A 19129-nucleotide genomic window follows, 5' to 3' on the forward strand; every position below is an offset into this window, starting at 1 on the left:
ATGTCAGACAGAAACAAAAGTTAAAAGAATTTTATAATGAACAGAAATATTTCTAGACTATGTACGGACAATTAAGTACAGAAGGAAAAAAGCCTACGATATTTTTAACAATTTGTGAAAACGCCTCTGCAATATTTATTTGTCACGGTTCAGCGAATTTCACGTGTATGCCATTCTTATGGGGCTAAATCAAAATACAAAGTGAATGGTAAGAAATGTTCTTTTCTGTTTCGTCGAATATTCTCGGCCATGCAAATATCCTGTGAAGTGTGCAACAAAAAGTTTAAAACCAAGCGACATCTCAAGCTTCACTATGCAAGAAACCACGTAGATAAAGCAGAGGTATTGAACTTTAAATATATTGTATAATGTGTTGATACCAGACAGAGTAATAATTATGCAAGAGAATTTAAAAATATGCCTTTAGGACTTTTTTTAAAATTATTTCTGCATTTTTTTTTACAAAAACGACCCTACATTTTACAATTTTAGATAGCTTTGCATTCAAAATGTATTGTAAAACAGAAAAGAATTGATTTGTTTGTTAAAAACATGCGGATGTGTGGTTTGAGATTAACCATACAAATTCAATAATCAGTTATTTGCAAAAATAGAAATTAAATGATCCCGGCTGGACTTTGCAATTTATAAAAGCACTACAAAACTTTTTGTCACAAATAAATGCAGTAAACAGTGTCCATTTTTTCTAGTGGTCAGATGTGTGCAAAATCTGTGGAAAGGTTTATGCAGATTCAGAAATTCTAAAACGTCACATTGCTACACATGAAGATAACAGTTTGGTAAGGGTCTAATGCAGTGGTGGGATTCAACTTTTTTGTCACCCGGTTCTATCACAAAAGTCACGTTTTTAGGTGGTTACTGGTTATGTCACAAAAAGTCCATTGACATTAATCAGTAATTCTGACCGGTTCGCTGATCTCATAAAATTTCGTGAGACGGTTCTATAGAACCGGTGCGAACCGGCTGAATCCCACCACTGGTCTAATGGTACTTAGCTGTGATTGCTTTAATGCCCAAAGTATCAGTGAACATAAGGTATTGGGGTGTGCTTTTTAAATTTTAAATTGGGCTTAAATTGATGCTGTAACAAACTAAGCATCAATGTTTGTGTAACAATGTTTCAGGATACATCTTTATCATTGTTTGAATTGTTTAATATTTCTTTTGTAATTCAGATACAATGTGAAGAAGCAGATTGTGACAAGCAATTTTCAAGCTTATCAGCATACAAAAAGCACAAGCAGCACATTCATGAACAAAACAACCTCACAAAGAAAAAGTAAATGTGGTGTTATTTATTTGTAAGCAGTGTACAGCCATAGTACATCTTTATCCTGGTGCAGAAAGCCATATCAATGTTCTGTGGAAGGATGCGAGGCATCATTTGCAAAACATCATTTGCTGACTCAGCATTCATATGTCCACACTGGTATACCTCCTTTTAGTTGTTCAACGTGTGAAAGATCATTTTTGACACAAACACATAGAAATAGACACATGAAGGTGAGATTGCTAAACATTTTACTGTTAGCATGAATGCTTACAATAAAACATCCCTAATTGCTTTGCAGATATTTGACACTAGAATTGTTTCCCAATTTAGTGTTCAAAAACCTTGTTTTGAATGCCTCATTATAATTTTTTTAGGATTACCTTTTCAACTATATTTGAGTGACCATAATTCCTGACATTTTAATTATTACTTTCTTAATACTAAACTGGCGCCACATAAAGAACTGCATGGACAACAGTAAATATAAACTGATTTAAACATCTATGTTTTCCCGAAATGAAAAAGAAACCAAGCAGTTGGTTTCAGGTATTTAACATGATGAGGTATTTCTCTTGTTTAAATCGCCCCAGGAAAGCAATTTTGGCCACTTTGAGAACTTGTGCTCTATTGGAAGCTAAATAATTTCTGGACACAGATTTTATGCCTGAATTCCAGATGTCTGGTGACGTTACTATGAACCCCTTGTATTCTCCACTGAGTGTTGGCATAAACAATATGGACCTTTTGTACATTTTTTACCCTTTTTTCATTCAGGTACATAATGGTTACAAGTGTTCCCAATGTACCAAAAGTATGTCAACCTGGACTGAATTGAGAAGTCACATTGCAATCAACCATCCCAGGGAGTACAAGTGTTCGGATTGTGACAAAGTTTTTTACATGGCATGTCGGCTGAAAGAACACAAAAGCGTCCATAGCGAGGAAAGACAAGTTTTTAAATGTCGACAGTGTGATAGGACTTTTGTCAAGAAGCATAATTTGAAAGCACATGTCAGGGTAAGAATATTTAAAACATGCCTTTGAAAATGTTTAACAATGAAAAGTTTCATTTATGTTTAAGGTTGCACATTCTGTTTATTATGGGTCCCCTTCCCTGAAGGGGACACATATTGTTTTTGTCTATATTTTTTTTTTCTTTTTTTCTTTTTTTTTTTTTCTTTTTTTTTTTTTCTTTTTTCTTTTTTTCTTTCTAACGCAGATTTGTTCCCACGTTTTGGTCAAGAAAGAATGGTTCAAACTTTTTCAAATTTACATACATTTAAGATATTGGTCTAAAGATGGTCCATGTAAATTTTGACCCCGTTTGATCCCACGGTTCACCCACAGCCCCCAAAACGTGAAATTTTTAGCGCGGCTATTGTTCCCACGTTTTGGTCAAGAAAGAATGGTTCACACTTTTTCAAATTTACACACATTACAGATATTGGTCTAAAGATGGTCCATGTGAATTTTGACCCCGTATGACCCAGAGGTTCACCCACAGGCCCCCGAAACATAAATGTGTCTAACGCTCGTTTGGTCAAGAAAGGCACTGTAGGCAGAAGTACCAAGAGAGTAACTCACTGGTTTACGATAGCGGGAGGGCTCAGCTTGACGTCGGACAGACGGTTTACGAGACGTCGTTTCAGTGATTAGAAATCAGCTGTTTTGCACAGCAATGCTATGTCGTTTTATTAAGTGGTCACTCACATTTTCGGTTTTGGCGAAGGTTTTACACCTATGACGTGATTTAAACCTAATAACCGTGCTTCGGTTTTGTATATGTCAAGAAAAACTTTGTTAATAAAAGTTAAGATGAAAAAATTAACTTGAGTTTTGCCAAATAAATGTTTTTTTAAATGCTCGTTGTCAGGTTGGCTGCCGCATGATCACGGGTTACTTAAGGTCAACTAGTAGGTATTACAAACACAGCTCAGAACTTTCTTCATAACGTAGCGTTTTTTTGACAATCAATTTAGGAGTCAATACTCAAGGCATGTATAAATTAGGCTTAACCGTATTGTTGAACACGAATGACGGCGTGCTATTGAAAACGGTGTCAAAAGGTCAAACGGTCGTTTGGCGTGTGCACCCTGAGAGGTTACTACTGGTCAATGGTACTCGTTTTGCGAAACAAAGTTAAATGAAAAACAATTTGTTATGTATACACTTGTAGCAAATTGCTTTTTAATTTAAAGTGTCTGTAACACAACTGTTACAGCTTTCTAAAAAAAATTGTGTTCAAAACCCGACCTTGGAGGACTATATCTGGGTCAAAGCAAGAGATTAGATTTAAGTCTTTGTTACGTTTTTTTTAATTTTGTAATTACATGACAATAATAGTGCAAAAAGAATACAAACATTTTTTTTATTGTTGGGTTAATGCTTTTTGTCCTTAACAATGTAAAAATCACCGCAACATTTGTTTACTGTAAATCCGCACAAACGCGCGTGTGGGGACCCATCAGTTTTTGTTTACAAAAACAATCATATGTGTAGATCAAATGATGTGTATAGTTAATTGGTAAATATCGTATAGAATATATAAAATGGAAGTATATCAGAAAGCCACTCTTCTAGTTACTATAATTTTTGTTTTTTCAGTAACATTAGTTGATTTAAACTTATTTCACCATAAAACGATGCATTGATGCGCCCAGGCACACCGCTTGGAGAACCACGGGTCTAGTGACTTTTGATTTAAGCTACCAAATTGTATCCAGTCTGACTGGTAGATACTAATTAAAAAATTTGTGTTTCAGGTAGTTCATTTAAAACAGTTGAAATTTAAATGTGTTCATGAAAATTGTGGAAAATCCTTCGCTTACAAGCACAGTCTTAAGAAGCACATGCGTATTCATCAGGATGGATATGTCCCACCCAAAAAGGTTTGTAGATTTTCTTGTTCCAATAAAACACCTTTGTGGCATCAGTTACAAGCTGTTCTATTAAGTGATGTTACATTTTGAGCTTACAACATATTTTTAATGCAGAGAATACCAGTGGGGAGGAAAAAAGTTGGACTGGTATCCCGTATTACTGGTTTGGATCCAAATCAAAAACTACTTTCTGTTCTTTCTTAATGCTGGTGCAATAAATATTTTTTGTTGAAAATGTGAGTAGTTTTTATGTCTGCCTCAGAGTGTTACAAAAATGATGGATTCATGTTGACCAAAAACAGAATAATTGTGCAATTTTATTCATGATATATTTCAATTCAAATATAAATCCCATAAATACATTCAACACTGAATTTTCTAGCTTTTAAATTTGTTACTTAACATCCTAACTACCACAACAAAATTCTGAAGTGAAACAGTTAATGGCAGATGACTGAAAAAAAAAATTCCAAAGGATTATGATGTCAAAAATAATATACACCGAGTAAAAGTACAATAATTATCACCAAGCATAATAATAACACAAGGGTTAGTCAAAAGAGATAAGCAAATTGGCTGGAGTCTGTTGATGAGCTGCTGCATCTGGTTGAGCCTCCTGTAGAAAGAATTATATTCATAAGTTTCTGAAGTTGTTTACATAAAAAAAAAGTCGTTTGCTAGATATTTGGCAACAGATGTGGTGGGCCTGCAAAGATAGATTACCAGACCAGCAGCCATGAGCGTCAAATGTTTTTGTGCCTATTGTGTGCAAAAATAGATCCTGTTATAAACTTATAGGACTAATTACCAAATTGTTCAGCTCAATCTGTGAAATAAGTTAGAAATTCATCTATTCTTTTCAGGCGCCAGTAGATGAGACATTACAAGATGTTTCTTGTCATCATAATTACAAACAAAAACAAAGAGATACTTGGCGGTGACCTGTGATGCGTCTGTCATAAACTTAAAGGATACACTGCACACTTCTATCTGTCATTTATCATTTGACCCGTGCCAATGCTTTAGGTTTTATACCTGAGGCTGTCCAGGGTGGTAATATTGTTGTTGTTGCGGCGGAGGTGGCTGCTGCTGTTGTTGTGGTACTTGATAAACCCCATGGGTGGCAGTCATTTGCTGTGGTACCTGGGCAGGTTGGGGTGTAGGAGGTGGAGCAGTTGCTACTACCTGAAATTGTGGGGAATAGGTTGAGTTGGTGTGGCATTTTTAGGCTTACAAATATGTATAGTACCTGCTGTTGAACAGTTACTGATGCTGGGGCACCAGTGTTGGGCAAGGCTTGGTTCATTTGTCCCATGTTGTATGAATCTGAATAAAGAATAGATAAAGTACCGTATTTACTCTATTGTAAGCCGCATGTTGAGGTGTTAAAAAAATAATGAAAGCCGCCCTCGATTGTAAGCCGCACGCTGGAATTTTAGATACGATTGTTTCTTAATACATCTCTGTTGTTATGTGGTCTGACTATTTTTCTAGTTACAATGATAACTGTACCCAACAGAACATATATCGACGTATAATCTGTACATGCATGCATGTTTTGAATCCCAAATAATTTAAAATGTTGGAGTGTAGAAATAATTTCAGCATAAAATTAAAATATAAGCCGCACAAACGGCACCTAAAAATTGATATAAGCTTACAATCGAGTAAATACGGTCAGGTACATTTTTACAAAACTTGATTTTTTTTCATTACCTTGTGGGGCTTGTTGCACATGTTGGCCTGCCATAGTCTGTGAAAAAAAAAACATATCCATGTTATATTAAAATACCTTTAGCAACACAAATGCCAGTGATAAGTTGAAAGTTGTAGTACAACAAATCACCTGCTGGTTGTAGGCATTCGGATCAAAATTTCCGCTGTATGTTGTAGGAGGAGCATAACCCTGATTTGGTTGTCCAGCTGCATACTGACCAGTAGGAGCCTAGAAAACAATGGATGAACGGTGAGGGATGCTAAAAAATACCTGACGTGTGGACAGCAATTTACTTACAGCAGTTTGTGAATATTGCATGCCAGGGTTGTTAGGACTTTGTGGGTAGCCTCCATACATGTTGTATTGGTTGCTCACCATTCCTTAATAAACAATATAAGGTTTAATATTTAACAATACCAGAAATGATATTTTTGTCAACTAGATAGATTCAGAAGTACCTTGTTGAGCATCTGGAGGCAAAGCTTCCCCTGGGTTAGGTTGTCCTTGTTGCATATACTGTGTAACAACAGCAAAATGTTTGAAGTGAGAAATTTATATATACTGTACAGTAAACCTCTGTTAACCTGAAACTCTGCCCAATTTGGACCGAATTCAAGGAAAAAATCATTTTTAATGGTAAGGCTTGAACTAATCGATAGGGATGTGCCAAAACTATAAATGTTCTGTTCGGTGCATTATGACGTCACAGAAAATCCTCTTTCTACGTTTAGCTCTACATTCTACAAGGTCTCTTATGTCACCGGCGGTGTTTTATTAAGCTGTACATGCCAATAAAGTACGCGTTTTTCCACCATCTATTCTAGTGCATTTGAAAAATCATTCGTTTTTGTTCATAGACACCCTTTAGAACACTAGTTACATATGTTAGCAAGGCATGAATATGCAAATTTAACGCTCGGGTCAGTTTGTGCAACTGCTCGGCCGAGCACCGAGCATCAAAAACAGCGATGCTCGGTACCGAGTACTCGGGTTCTGGCTCGGCTCGGCCCATCCCTACTAATCGACATCAGTTAATCCAGATCTTCATCTAATCTGGAGAATTGTTTTGGTCCAAACAGGTCCGGATTAACAGTGGTTTACAGTAATTGGTATTTGGCACCAACCTGCGTATTGTAGCCTGCTATCAACATTGTTGGCTGCATGGCTCTTTGCTGGATGAACTGCTTTTGTTGTTCAAGCCTAGCTTGTCTTGCCATTTCTTGTTCTTGCATTCGTTGCAATGCAAGCTGTCTTTGGTAGGCCAAGTACTCCTATCCAAGTCAAAAATAGCATTAAAGACATCCACTGATGATACTGTCACATGCCAACAAATAAATACTGTACCTGCTTTTTCTGTCTCATTAGTTCAAGTTTTTGCACCATCTGAATCTGCCGTTGTCGTTCAGCTTCTTCAGCTGCTCTCTTCATTTTTTCGGCATGTTCAGTTCTCAGTGCATCCAAGGCCGCACGGGCATCACGCAGCTGAACAAGCTTGTCCTGCAATGCCTCCTGATGCACTGGGCAATAAATACAGATTAATCAAAATGAAGTGTTAGATACAGAAGGAAATGACACTGCATAGTTCACAAGCATTTGATGATGATATTTTTAGGATATAAAACCATAATAACTTCAGCTGGACTAGGCCACTAAATAGTGTCAATGTTTTGCAGTATTAACTACTTTACTGTGGATAAAAAAATCACACAACCAAATTGCTTTAGTAATAAATAAATATTTCAAATTTGTTCAAGTGTCAGTAAATATGCTAAAAACAAACCAAACCATACAGTTTGTTGTAAACATTGTGGGCAGATTGCAACTACTGAAATTTAAACAAACTAAATTATTCATGACAACAATCAGCTTATCCCTTACATCGTTTTTCCTCTAATTCATTCATGAATTGAATTAACATTGGGTGAGTGTTGTTGATGCTTTGAAACAAGGTTTGAACAGTGGAGTCATTAGCGATTGATCTTCCTCGTAGTTGATCAGATTTCATTCGATTCATAAAAATCTCCACGCTGGTTCTCAGATTGGTAAGAAGTTCCTCATTTTCAGGAATGTCACTACCTTGCAAATTCTGTCAAAAAACAAAAGTATATGACACACAAACTACACTTGTAATGTGAGGCATAGCCAACAAAAGGGCATTACGGATATTAGGGCAAATTATTTCTACACCCACTGTTAAATCAAATACACAACATTTGCCAGAAATAGGAAGTAGTAACCCTTTTAAATACGTCACACATCTGCACTAAACAACAATTCCAAGTTATTATAGGTACCTCTTGCTGTCTTGGTGATTTCTCCATTTCAGGTTCTTCATTTTCCACTGTATTTTGTTCCTCCACCGGTTCTTTGCTGGAAGCCTTTTTGGAACTACTTTTGCCGCTTGCTGCCTTTTGTGATGTGTCCTGCACACAAAAAGTAGATCTTTTTATGTACAAGTCAACAGTAAAATTTTATGGTCACAAATCACTGTACTACAGCTGATTCAATACTTTTTTATTTTGCTTGCTTATGTCATCTTTCTTCTTGTCCCAATAGGAGCGGTTCAGATATCGAGCTAGGTCTGGGTCTTCCTCTGGATCCTATATTAAAACAATGATAGAATTGATGACAAAACAATGATAAAACTAAGGTTTTGCTGCAAACTTGTTGGGCAACATTAGTAGGTTTCAACACAACAACTATTTAAACCAGGGGTGCCCAACCCGTCGATCATGCTAGACTGGTCGATCTCGGACTGATATCAAGTCGATTGCGAGGGATGCAGAAAATTATTTCAAATAGTTTTTGTAATGCGATTTTGCTGTACATAGATGACTTTGTTTTGAAAATTATTCATTAGGATTTGTTGATAAGTTCACATCACAAATACTCATTGTGCGCTTTGTTACATCACAGAAGTAATAGTTACTTACTTTTTGCTGGTACTTTTTTATATACCAAAGATTAGCATTGGACATTAAATTTTGGAAATGATGCTCAATGCAGTGTAAAAAGTCACACCCAAAACACGATAATAACGTAAAACAGGGCTCGGAAAAATGCAAGTTATTCTTTGGTAATAATCATGTAGGCTTGCATTATATTGTCAGTTTGTATTGGAATGGTAGATCCCGAGAGTTGTACTACCTCAAAAAGTCGATCTTGAGTCAAAAAAGGTTGGGCACCCCTGATTTAAACCGAAAAGGTGGCTTTCTTATATATTTGCTTTTGATATTTTCCACATCTTATGTAATGTTTAACCACATTCACCATTTGCCATGCTTATCAGGGTTAAACATTTGTCTCTAAAATTAAATAGGCTCCCTATGACTACCCAAGATAGTTTCTGTTGGCAGAACATTTCTGCAAAATTACAGACCACAATCATCTTCACATACAAAAGACAAAATGGTGAAAAGATGGGATTGGTCCCTACATTAATACACCACTTACAACAACTGGTGCTTGAGGAGCTGAAGCAACTGGGGCAGTAGGAGTAGATTGTTTGTTTACAGTCGTGTAAACTGAATCGTTAATCTGCTCACGCCTGATGCGATTGCGATTTTCCTGCTCATCCAGTGATAAAGCAAGAGCAAGTTGAAGCTCCTCTTCTTCTTTAATGGCTGCGTCATCTCGTTTTGGTGGCTCCTATGTGGGTCAGCCATGTTAGTATTAACAGTCAGACACCCTATGTCTCTGATGTACACATGACTTGCTAACACCAACCCCAACACAGAATCAATTTCACTGATGATTTTGAAAAAGACCAAGTATTGGTCATCGGAAAAAAATAAAGAAAGGCATACTTGATAATTTCTATTGGCTTACACCAAACTATTTGATTTTGAGTTTAAGTTTTTAACAGTAACAAAATGGTTTTCTGAAGTATTTTTCACTGTTCATTACATCATCTTCTTCATTGCTAAAGCTTGTGTTGCCTATTTTTTATAAATTACTTGCTCACACTGCACCTAAATGAAGTTTATCAGTTTAGAAGCATATGTGTTTAAGCTTTGTGCAACCCTACATAATGCTTTTTTTACTAACCTGACTTTGCTTTGCCAAATCACTGTTCAGATACTCCAGTGGAAGTTCACTGTCAGACTTAGTCTTTCCACCGGTGCTAAAATCAAAAATGCTTGAATTTTAATGTATAGTAATGTGTAATGATGTAGAATTACAGGCTGATGGAATTAGGCTTGATAGGTTATGGGTTTTGCCTAAAAACTGATGGCTTTTTAGTGGATTTTTTTTTCTTACCTGACCAACTTATCAAAGCAGGCATCACAAACTCGAACTTCCTTCTCGATTCCATACTTAGGAATAATCGCTTGCTTGCTTGAACATCTGTCACAGAAGATACCACCACAAGCACGACAGTGGTGCTAGAAAATACAAACACAAAGGGTAACTAACTGTCAACTTAAAACCATACCATGACTTTAAAGCAGTGTTTCTCGAACTATTTTGCTCAAGGGCGCACCTAATGAATAACCACAATTTTGAGTAAGCACCATAGGTAATATGAAAAACTTAAAGAATCATTTCTTATAAATTAACTTTTCATTGTTTTGGGGTGCACTTGGTTATCTTCAAGCATGCGCAGTTTGAAAACCACTGACTGCGAGTGTTTACCAAAACTCTACATTTCACTGTAAGTTTCACAATATTGAACAGAAACCCTAATTTAAGATGTTTACCTTCCTTTGAACCAAGCTAAACTCTGTCTTGCATTTCTGACATTCTCTACCATCTTTCCAGGTAGGAGCCTGCAAAAGTATACGAACGTGAACATCAAACTATTTACTGTTTAGTACACCCTCAGATACACCCTCGTTTAAAGAATTACATTATCAAAAACAATTCTGTAAGATTTACACACAAATTACATACTGTTTCTGACTTGAACATGTCAGATGGATTGCTTGGTGCTGATGGAAACTTGTAACCTGAAACGTAACCAAGTTCAAGAAAATAAATTTTAAACGCTTAGTGATATGTGAAAAAGAAACTTGCCTTCAGCTTTCATTATGTTATACAAATTTGTAGCGACTTTAAAATCCGATTTATCTTTAAAAGCAAGCCCCCACAACTGAATCATTTCCAAAAGTTTGTTCTTTACATTTTCGCTGGAAGATGACTAAAACAACAAAAGCACAATGTTATTTTTCTATATGTCTAAAAACACCCTTTTGGTGAAGTATTTTCTAACCTTAACCAGTTCTTTAATTTGTTCCAGAAAAGATTCAGTCAAAACTTCAGTATGCATAGCCTCTCCACAGTTTTTCATTGTAATATCCAACACCTTAAATAAAAATTGCAACAAATGTTATGTAACATATTTCACTTCTATTCGTTTTAATATATTTAGCTTGAGCTTACATCCAAGGCAAAAAATAACACATGTGGATTCTTTTCTTCGAGCACTCTTGATTTCATGATGGCAGCAGCCTCTCGCGCCTTGGTATCACCACCTCTGATCATGTCACATAACTGCATGTTACAATCCAAGTCTGGTTCAAGCAACAGGTTGCTAGTTGCTTTCTCTGAAAAATGTTAGGAGAGTCATGTTATATTTACTAACTGCAAAAGATAGACTAAAATGAATGGTTTTTATACTTACTCGATTGTTTGTTACACAGTTTTGTTAACAACAACAAAATTATGTACCTCATTCAAATTTGTAAAATATGTATAATAGTAATTGTTGGGTTGTAATACATAGTATAATAAAAAGTGTAATATATCTTTGAAATGTTTCCTCCTGCAGGCATGCTTGTTTATTTGAAATTAAATTGTTTTTTAACAACTTACCAAATACTCTTTCAAACTGGCTCTTTGAACGAAACATTTTGTTTGGTGTAAAGAAACAGAATAGTAATCAATAAATAAACCTGTTAAGCAGCAGTTACACTATTTTTCTAAAAAAAGAGTTGTTTGTTTAATATGTCAAAAATCTATAATATTTTACATTGAAAACTGGCTAAAACTTTTCTTAAGTATGATGATCACAAAGTCACACAACAGCACATTACAAATCTATAAAACCAAACAAAACGAAGTATACAAGAATACAACTACACTGTCATTATGTACAAATTGATGTCATATGATTTGCTGTGTGTCCCCCAAGCACGGTGACGTCACAAACCTTTAAACGCTAGACACAGGAAACAAACACTACAAACTAATTTTACGTCTCTAGCTGCAAAAAAATTGTGCTAAAAAAATGTCAAAAAACTGAATACGACTTTACCTTTTTTTGTAACAAAGAAATTGTAACAAAAATTTCTGGTTTTACAAATATTAAAATTTCACGCTTCACTTTTACGCATGGTTGGTCAAGCTCAACGCGTAAATAGTAAAGCATTGTAATTGTAACGAAACATGGAGACAAAGTTGAATAGGTTTTGTTTTTATTTGCCACAGGTGTTTTTATCACAGCGAAAAGAACACCTTTGACCAACTGAATTTGTTTCTGAAGAATATCGAAACATATACAACTGCTTTCAAATATGGCAGAAAATTTGGTTCAGTTTCTGAGCACTATTGGAAAATTAAAGGTTTGTTTGTTTATCCGAACTGCAAAAATCGTTTGTTATCTACCTTCTACTCTTGAAAGATTTTTTGCAACTCTCAGCTCTATGCATGTAAATATTGTGACATATTATTATCAACTGGGTCTGTATCAATATCATATGTTTAAAAAACAAAAGAGGTAATCTAATGTAAAACCGAAAAGAAAAAAATAGCAATTAATTGTTGAAAACTGTAAACACACTGCTGTTATAATCTTAAACTGTTGAGGTTAGGTAGTTTATAAGCACTTTAATCTTTAAAGTGTATGTAGTATTTATTTTCATTGTAAATATACAAGTTTCAAACCTTGATTGTTGTGTACTATCATGAAAGTTAGGCTCATATAAAGTGTCATTATTAAACCACCTTTAAAATTTGTTAAAATCACCAAAATTCATTTGGTTTGGTTTATGCAGACTTGTTGAATAAAACAACAAAACAAAATTGGTGTGTATATAAGTTTGCTACATCTTTTGCCTAGAAAACAGAGAGAGCTGGATGGGTTCTAAAAGGTATCAAACATCCTGAATCAGTCAGTGACCATATGTACAGGTTCGTGTAATATCACTGTTACAATTTTAGAAAAACACCACAAAAATCATTCTTTGTTTAGGATGGCAATAATGGCAATGACTTGCTTGGATTCTACAAGTGAAATCAAAATGGACCAGTACGAATAAAACAAAGTGTTTTCTACTAATTTGACCACCATTGACAGTTTTGTTTTTGTGCAGTTGCATCAAACTGTGTTTAGTTCATGACATGGCAGAATGCATTGTCGGTGATATCACACCTTCTGACAATATTACCAAAGAGGAAAAACAGCGTTTGGAAAAAGTGAGTTCAGTATTCCAAAGTGAGTTTTTTTTGTTCGTGTGTGCTTGACTTTTTTGGACTAAAGGTATACAAATTAACAGGATGCGATGGACCATCTTGGCAGTCTGTTACCAAAAGAGACTAGCTCATCTGTCAAAGAACTATTTGAGGTACAATTCTGTTTCGTTCTTTAGTCACTCTTGACATCCAGTCTTAAATTTTTCATGTTAATAGTTTGACATGCACAGTTATTTAATACACGTATATTTAGAAACTCTTTGCATGAGAGGTTTAGTGTAGTATTGTAGGTTTTGTTTAAATTTTTAAAACAGCACCTGCAAATATGTACATGGTATGGTCCTTTGAATTTGTCACGGCTATATTTTGGTGTAAAACTTTTGATTTTTGAAAAGGAATATGAAGCTCAGGAAACTCGAGAAGCCATGTTTGTGAAAGATCTTGATCGATTTGAAATGATTCTTCAAGCCTTTGAATATGAAACTGAGCGTGATGACCCAGGATTTCTACAGGAATTTTTTGATTCAGTGGAGGGTACAACGTTGTTTTACCACATTTCAGTAATAGTTTTATTACCGTCCAGTTGTGTTTCAAATATCCACATTTTCACATAATCCACTGGTGGGGTAATGCTTGAATTCAAACTGCAAATATTGCAAGCTTAGGTTTCAAACTAGTTAAACTAACATCTTTGTTCGTTTTTTGTTGGTCAAATTTGTTCGATTTTGTTGGTCAAATTCTACATATTTTAAATTACTTTATTTCCTGAACTATTTTTTTATAGCAAGTGTAAAAAGATTTTCTGTTCTTAGGAAAAATTAGATCACCCTCCATAAGAAAGTTGGCTGAAAGTTTGATCAAAACACGTCAAAAAAAGGAAATGTGACTGGGAATGGCACCTGAAGAGCTAATTTGTATTTCACTGCCAGACTAACATTGCTTGATGCATATTGTAATTTTGTTCACTTAATGTCTGAAAATACATGATAGTATTGTTATGTTATAGTTTTTCCACATTTTAGCCGATTGTGGTGGAGTTGGTAGGTAATGAATTTACCAGAAAAATGTGGTCTACCTAACAGTTCATTAGTCACAATACGAGAAAGAAAGACAAGTAAAAACATCTAGAAGAAAACGTTTACTAAAGAAAAAGTCAGAAAAGTGCCCAAAAATTTACTGATGGTAGAATTGTTCAACTTTGGTCACAGTAAGTTATCTATGGTCGAAGCCAAGAACGTTTCTACCAACCGGTGGTTGTTGACATAAAAGACAGTTTCAAGAAACGCAATTTGTTGGTTTTAAGTGATGCTATTCAAGTTATATAGTTGTTACAAAAACGGATGGTTTATATTTACTGACAAAAAAAACTCGTTTAAAGACCCTTGAAAAAGATATTTAAACATTTGCTCCACTGGCTAATATAAAATAACTTTTAGTAAAATAACGTTGTAATCACTCATAGTTGGCAATCAAAAATCAGCTGTTTTTACAATTATGACAAAACAATCTCAACAAAACAGCTGTTGTTATTATTGTCGGGGCAGTTAAAGTTTACCATGTTCTTAACCAAAGAACAAAATCTGTTCCGCAATAATTCTAAATGTCCTCAAACGCGTCAGGAGATGGGCCAATCCGTACGGACTGTAATCAAGGTAAGGCAGGAGTGTCATCTAAAGTTTTCTGCGCAATTTGTTTAACCAATCGTGAACTTAACTGACCTGTTAAGAATTTTTTTAACACAGTTTGCGTTGTTCTACGTGTAGAACTGCCAGTTGACAAGTGCAGTTGTAATGAGCGGGAGCTAATAGCTCATTGGAAGTCGACGCATGCTAGCTGGCAAACTTTTAACGAGCTTCGAAAAAATTCCCTATATTTTGATGTTGTTCTTCGAACTGCTGATGGACAAGCTTTCCCAGCGCATAGACTTTTGCTCTGCACTTGTTCGCAGTATTTTAAGTAAGATTACTGACTGTAACAAATGTCATACCGTTTCGTTGCCTTTAGTTGATTGCAGTACGCAAAATATAGCATTCTTATTTTCGACTTAGAACACTATTTAGTGGAAGATGGAAAAGTGGAGAGCGTGATGAAATTGAGATTCCTGGAGTAAACAGCAATTTTCTTAAAACTATCTTGGAATTTGTTTACACGAGAGAGGTAGCCTATATTTAGTTACCCTTAATGAACAAACTTATTAAAGTTTGGGTCACTTGTGTGGTGCAGTTGAACCTAACAAGCCTGGAAGAAACCAAGGAACTTTTGATTGTTGCAAACCATCTAGGCAGCGATGAAATTGTCCATCGTTGTGTCAATCACCTTTTGACGATCCTATGCGAAGCAAACTGTGTAGATCTTTGGACATTTTCAAGGTATGTTGAATAATTTTGATAAAATGACTTCTCTATTTCATATTATTTTTGTTTGTTTCGAGAATTTATCAACTTCATCATCTGACGAAAAAGGCACGAAACTACATTCTGTTCCATATAATTGATCTTATTCAGTTGGATCAAAATTCAAGTTTGTGGGACTTGTGCTACGATGACATAAGAACGTTACTTGAAAGTAACGAACTAAATATTTCAGACGAAAAAACGGTTTTCTTCATCACCTTGAGGTGGGATTTGTATTTTCTCATAATAGCCCATAGCTAACGTTTATTAAAATTAGGTTACATATTAAGGTGGGTCAGCCAGGATTTCCAAACTCGGAGAAAATTTATGCGACGTCTGTTGTCGTGCACGCGTTGGGGACAGGTAGATGGGAATTTTGTAGCCAAAGCCATCGAGAAGAATCAAATCATCTCCACGTGCTCTCACAGTCTGTAAGAACTTACTTTTACAATAAAATTCCACTATACGGCGTTAAAACGTCGGTAAAAACAATATGCAGTGTAAACCTCGGATAATCCGAACCCGTTTGGATCATAAAACATGTCCGGATGAGGCGAAGATCCGCAAACCGATGTCGATTAGTTAAAACCGTACCACAGTTAAAACAATTTGTTCCTCAAGTTTTGTCTAAATTAGCCGAAGATCCGGATTACCGAGGTTTACTGTATTTGCCATAAGAGCATAGTTCATGAAAAAAAATCTAAAAAACATAACATTCTACAATGATTATACCTCTAAAACTGTAGTCTGTTTCTCGCCGATGTGGTGTCAGCCCAAACACATGGGATATCTCCTGAAATTGACTCGGCCACTGTGCCCTTGTACGATGAAAATGGCAACTACCTAAGAACACAGCCGGACATCGAAGCTGGATGTGCACCGAGCATGTTTTCACATCGGTTCCCGCGCAGTATTATCTTTGTGGTGGGAGGTTGGTGCGGCAGCAGTCCAACGAACAGCACCGAAGCGTACGAACCAAGAAGCAAAAAATGGAGCATCACCACGTCACAGTTTCCCCAGCTGCTGCAGGTTAAAAATTTATCGAAACTGAATTTCATTTCAATTTTAAACAGTACAAGCTATAGTCCTCTTTATGTATTATAACGTAAATTATTACATAGACTTTTATTTTTGTTCTTTCGGTAAATATATACAAGTCATCCGATGTTTCGACGTCCTGTACGGGGCGTCTTCATCAGGGTAAATTATTGCTTTGTGTTATAATTGTAACGCAGGTCTGTTGTAAATAATTGTCAGAGAATCAGGTTAATTCGCTTGCAGGTGCAAAAGCGTTTTCTAGGCCCGTGAATTTATGTACAATTTTGTAAAAAAAAATTAAAATACAGTTGCTATATTTCAAAAAATCCTCTGTATTCAACTTTTCCGCAGCGGCCCAGAGCTTATCACGCAGTTGTGTATCTGGACGGATGTATTTATGTCATTGGAGGTTTCGATGGACGGACGACGTTTGATGCATGCGAGCAATACGACATTAAAACAAGAAAGTGGCGAAAAATGAGCTCCATGCATACCAGGTTCAAAAACCTTTCCTTGTAAAACTTCATTTATTAAAACTTGAGTATCACCAACGGATTTGATTTTGAAGGAGGTGTTACGTGGGCGTTGCGACTTTGAACCGACTTATTTACGCGATCGGTGGATCGGAAGGAAATAGCGAGGAAACCCGTTTAAAGTCGGCAGAAACTTTTGACCCGGAAAGAAACGTGTGGATTCAAATCCCTAATATGTTGGAGCAACGAAGTGATGCAGGTGCTTAAAAAATAATCTCCGCAAAAATGAAACTTGGCTGTAATAACAACCAAGAGATCGCGCTGCAATGCTTTACTAATGACATTACCTTTCATTGTTCTTCTGAAAGCATTCTACCCATTTTCTGATGTCGTAAACTTTTTCAATATACACACTTCAAATTCACCTGTCATTTTCTTGTGAACTAAAACTAAACAAAAGAACTTTTCTAAGGTATCAATAGATTCCCAGTTTTTGAAAACAAATTCTATTTAAAAAAAAAACTGTGTGTAGTATTTCATATAATTACGAGTCACCAGAGACTCAGTACGAGAGACGGAGACAACAGACTGAAAACTTTGCCATGTCTGAAGTCATCCACCGTTTTTTTTTAAATATATAAGTTATATTTCACCCAAGTTATTTTTCAAAAAAAGTCAAAACTGGTCGCAAACTTTGGTAAAATTGCGTCACAAATGATAACGAGTTTATAGCTAGGTTCGAATCCCGTTCGTTTCATCCAAACTTCAGCCCGAACTTTAAACAGATCCAAATAATACAGCCCGACTTACAAATCCGTACAGAACACAGTTCTATAATACTGAGAACAGTTTTGGCCAGCTCCCCAGCCATGACCACGTTTTTTCCCTGCCCATACGCAGGAGGGCATCACTCAAATATGACCCACTTATTTTTCCAGGTGTTTGTGGCTTGAATGACAGAGTTTATGCCGCTGGGGGCTTCACGGGAAGGGATTGTTTGTTCACAGTGGAGTTCTTTGACGTCAATACAAATCAATGGTCTTTCGCTTCACCCATGCGCATTGCGAGGTCTGGTGTATGTGTTGTGCCTTACCGCGATCACATAATTGTTTTGGGTGGTTTTGATGGGAGCAATAGACTCCGGACAGTGGATGTATTCCACCCCGGAAGAAACACCTGGTCGACTTTTCCGCCTATGCTAACCAAAAGGTATATTAAAAGATTATTTTAAACCCAAATATATTTCCCAATTCATTTAGCGTAATCTGTTGTCTGGTATGCTATTTGTAAAGTCATGTAACACACAAAGCACACAATGTGCAGAAAATCGTACTGTTGCACATGAGTTTACGTTTGTAAAAATTGTAACAATTACAACACCAAATTGTTTTAACATAAGTTTTTCAACAAGATAAACTGTTTTATAGGTCAAATTTTTCGGCCTGTGTGATTGATGCTAAGCTGACGGTGTTTGGAGGTTTCAATGGAACCTCAACTTGTGCCAATGTTGAATACTTTGACGACGAAAATCCACCCGACATTGACTCTTTACACGACAACCCTTTCACACCCAACTTCCTTTTAAACCGTGGTACAGCCAACAACAGGAACGATGATGTTTTGGAAAAGTTTGCTGTTCCGTCCAAACTCGAACTTGAGATAATGAACACTGGAAAATGGAAAACCCTGCCGAGCATGTCTTTGAGTAGAAGTGCTCTGAGCAGTTGCGTTATTGAAGGGTTGCCGCCATCGTTGCTACAGTCGATTGTAACTGGCGATGGTTCCAACATTTATGGTTGAACAAAATAAATTATTTTTATAATGTACCAATTTTCTGATTTTATGCTTTGAGGTAAAATTGCAGATGCTGGATTGTTTGCTGAGAGCCAGTTAAACTGTCAAGCTATTTGTATGTTAATAAA

The 19129-nt window shown here is 36.0% G+C and overlaps 4 protein-coding genes and 1 long non-coding RNA gene across 5 annotated transcripts; 3 read left to right on the plus strand and 2 right to left on the minus strand.

The window, feature by feature from the left end:
* Positions 1-21: 21 nt before the first annotated feature.
* LOC145214533 (transcription factor IIIA-like) lies at positions 22-5063 on the plus strand. The gene is made up of 8 exons (XM_080083084.1): positions 22-342; positions 711-800; positions 1197-1300; positions 1365-1524; positions 2069-2311; positions 4057-4182; positions 4288-4409; positions 5037-5063. Exons 1-7 carry the CDS (start codon positions 250-252, stop codon positions 4375-4377), a joined length of 906 nt encoding a protein of 301 aa, XP_079939210.1. The 5' UTR covers positions 22-249; the 3' UTR covers positions 4378-4409; positions 5037-5063.
* Positions 4473-11827, minus strand: LOC145214530 (hepatocyte growth factor-regulated tyrosine kinase substrate-like). The gene is made up of 21 exons (XM_080083078.1): positions 11705-11827; positions 11273-11436; positions 11103-11195; positions 10907-11030; positions 10784-10839; positions 10591-10659; positions 10151-10275; positions 9938-10013; positions 9344-9538; positions 8401-8490; positions 8185-8313; positions 7769-7976; positions 7235-7407; positions 7015-7161; positions 6349-6406; positions 6188-6270; positions 6020-6118; positions 5890-5926; positions 5423-5499; positions 5209-5358; positions 4473-4789 (listed from the first exon to the last, which is right to left on the minus strand). The coding sequence occupies exons 1-21, from the start codon at positions 11739-11741 to the stop codon at positions 4724-4726; spliced, it is 2256 nt and encodes a 751-aa protein (XP_079939204.1). The 5' UTR covers positions 11742-11827; the 3' UTR covers positions 4473-4723.
* A 433-nt stretch (positions 11828-12260) lies between these two features.
* LOC145214514 (5'-deoxynucleotidase HDDC2-like) lies at positions 12261-14306 on the plus strand. Its single transcript, XM_080083063.1, has 7 exons — positions 12261-12453; positions 12951-13021; positions 13083-13139; positions 13204-13306; positions 13387-13455; positions 13699-13837; positions 14116-14306. Exons 1-7 carry the CDS (start codon positions 12406-12408, stop codon positions 14187-14189), a joined length of 561 nt encoding a protein of 186 aa, XP_079939189.1. The 5' UTR covers positions 12261-12405; the 3' UTR covers positions 14190-14306.
* A 586-nt stretch (positions 14307-14892) lies between these two features.
* On the plus strand, positions 14893-19033 carry LOC145214513 (kelch-like protein 10). The gene is made up of 11 exons (XM_080083061.1): positions 14893-14955; positions 15067-15259; positions 15352-15460; positions 15527-15672; positions 15735-15920; positions 15987-16127; positions 16443-16725; positions 17086-17231; positions 17303-17466; positions 18146-18416; positions 18635-19033. The coding sequence occupies exons 1-11, from the start codon at positions 14904-14906 to the stop codon at positions 19005-19007; spliced, it is 2064 nt and encodes a 687-aa protein (XP_079939187.1). The 5' UTR covers positions 14893-14903; the 3' UTR covers positions 19008-19033.
* On the minus strand, positions 16062-18037 carry LOC145214515 (uncharacterized). Its single transcript, XR_013857060.1, has 3 exons — positions 17555-18037; positions 16429-16719; positions 16062-16125 (listed from the first exon to the last, which is right to left on the minus strand). It is a non-coding gene; the product is annotated as an uncharacterized LOC145214515 (long non-coding RNA).
* Positions 19034-19129: the final 96 nt, after the last annotated feature.

The sequence above is a fragment of the Phallusia mammillata genome, chromosome 2, assembly GCF_965637545.1.
Source record: "Phallusia mammillata chromosome 2, kaPhaMamm4.hap1.1, whole genome shotgun sequence".
NCBI lineage: Eukaryota > Metazoa > Chordata > Ascidiacea > Phlebobranchia > Ascidiidae > Phallusia > Phallusia mammillata.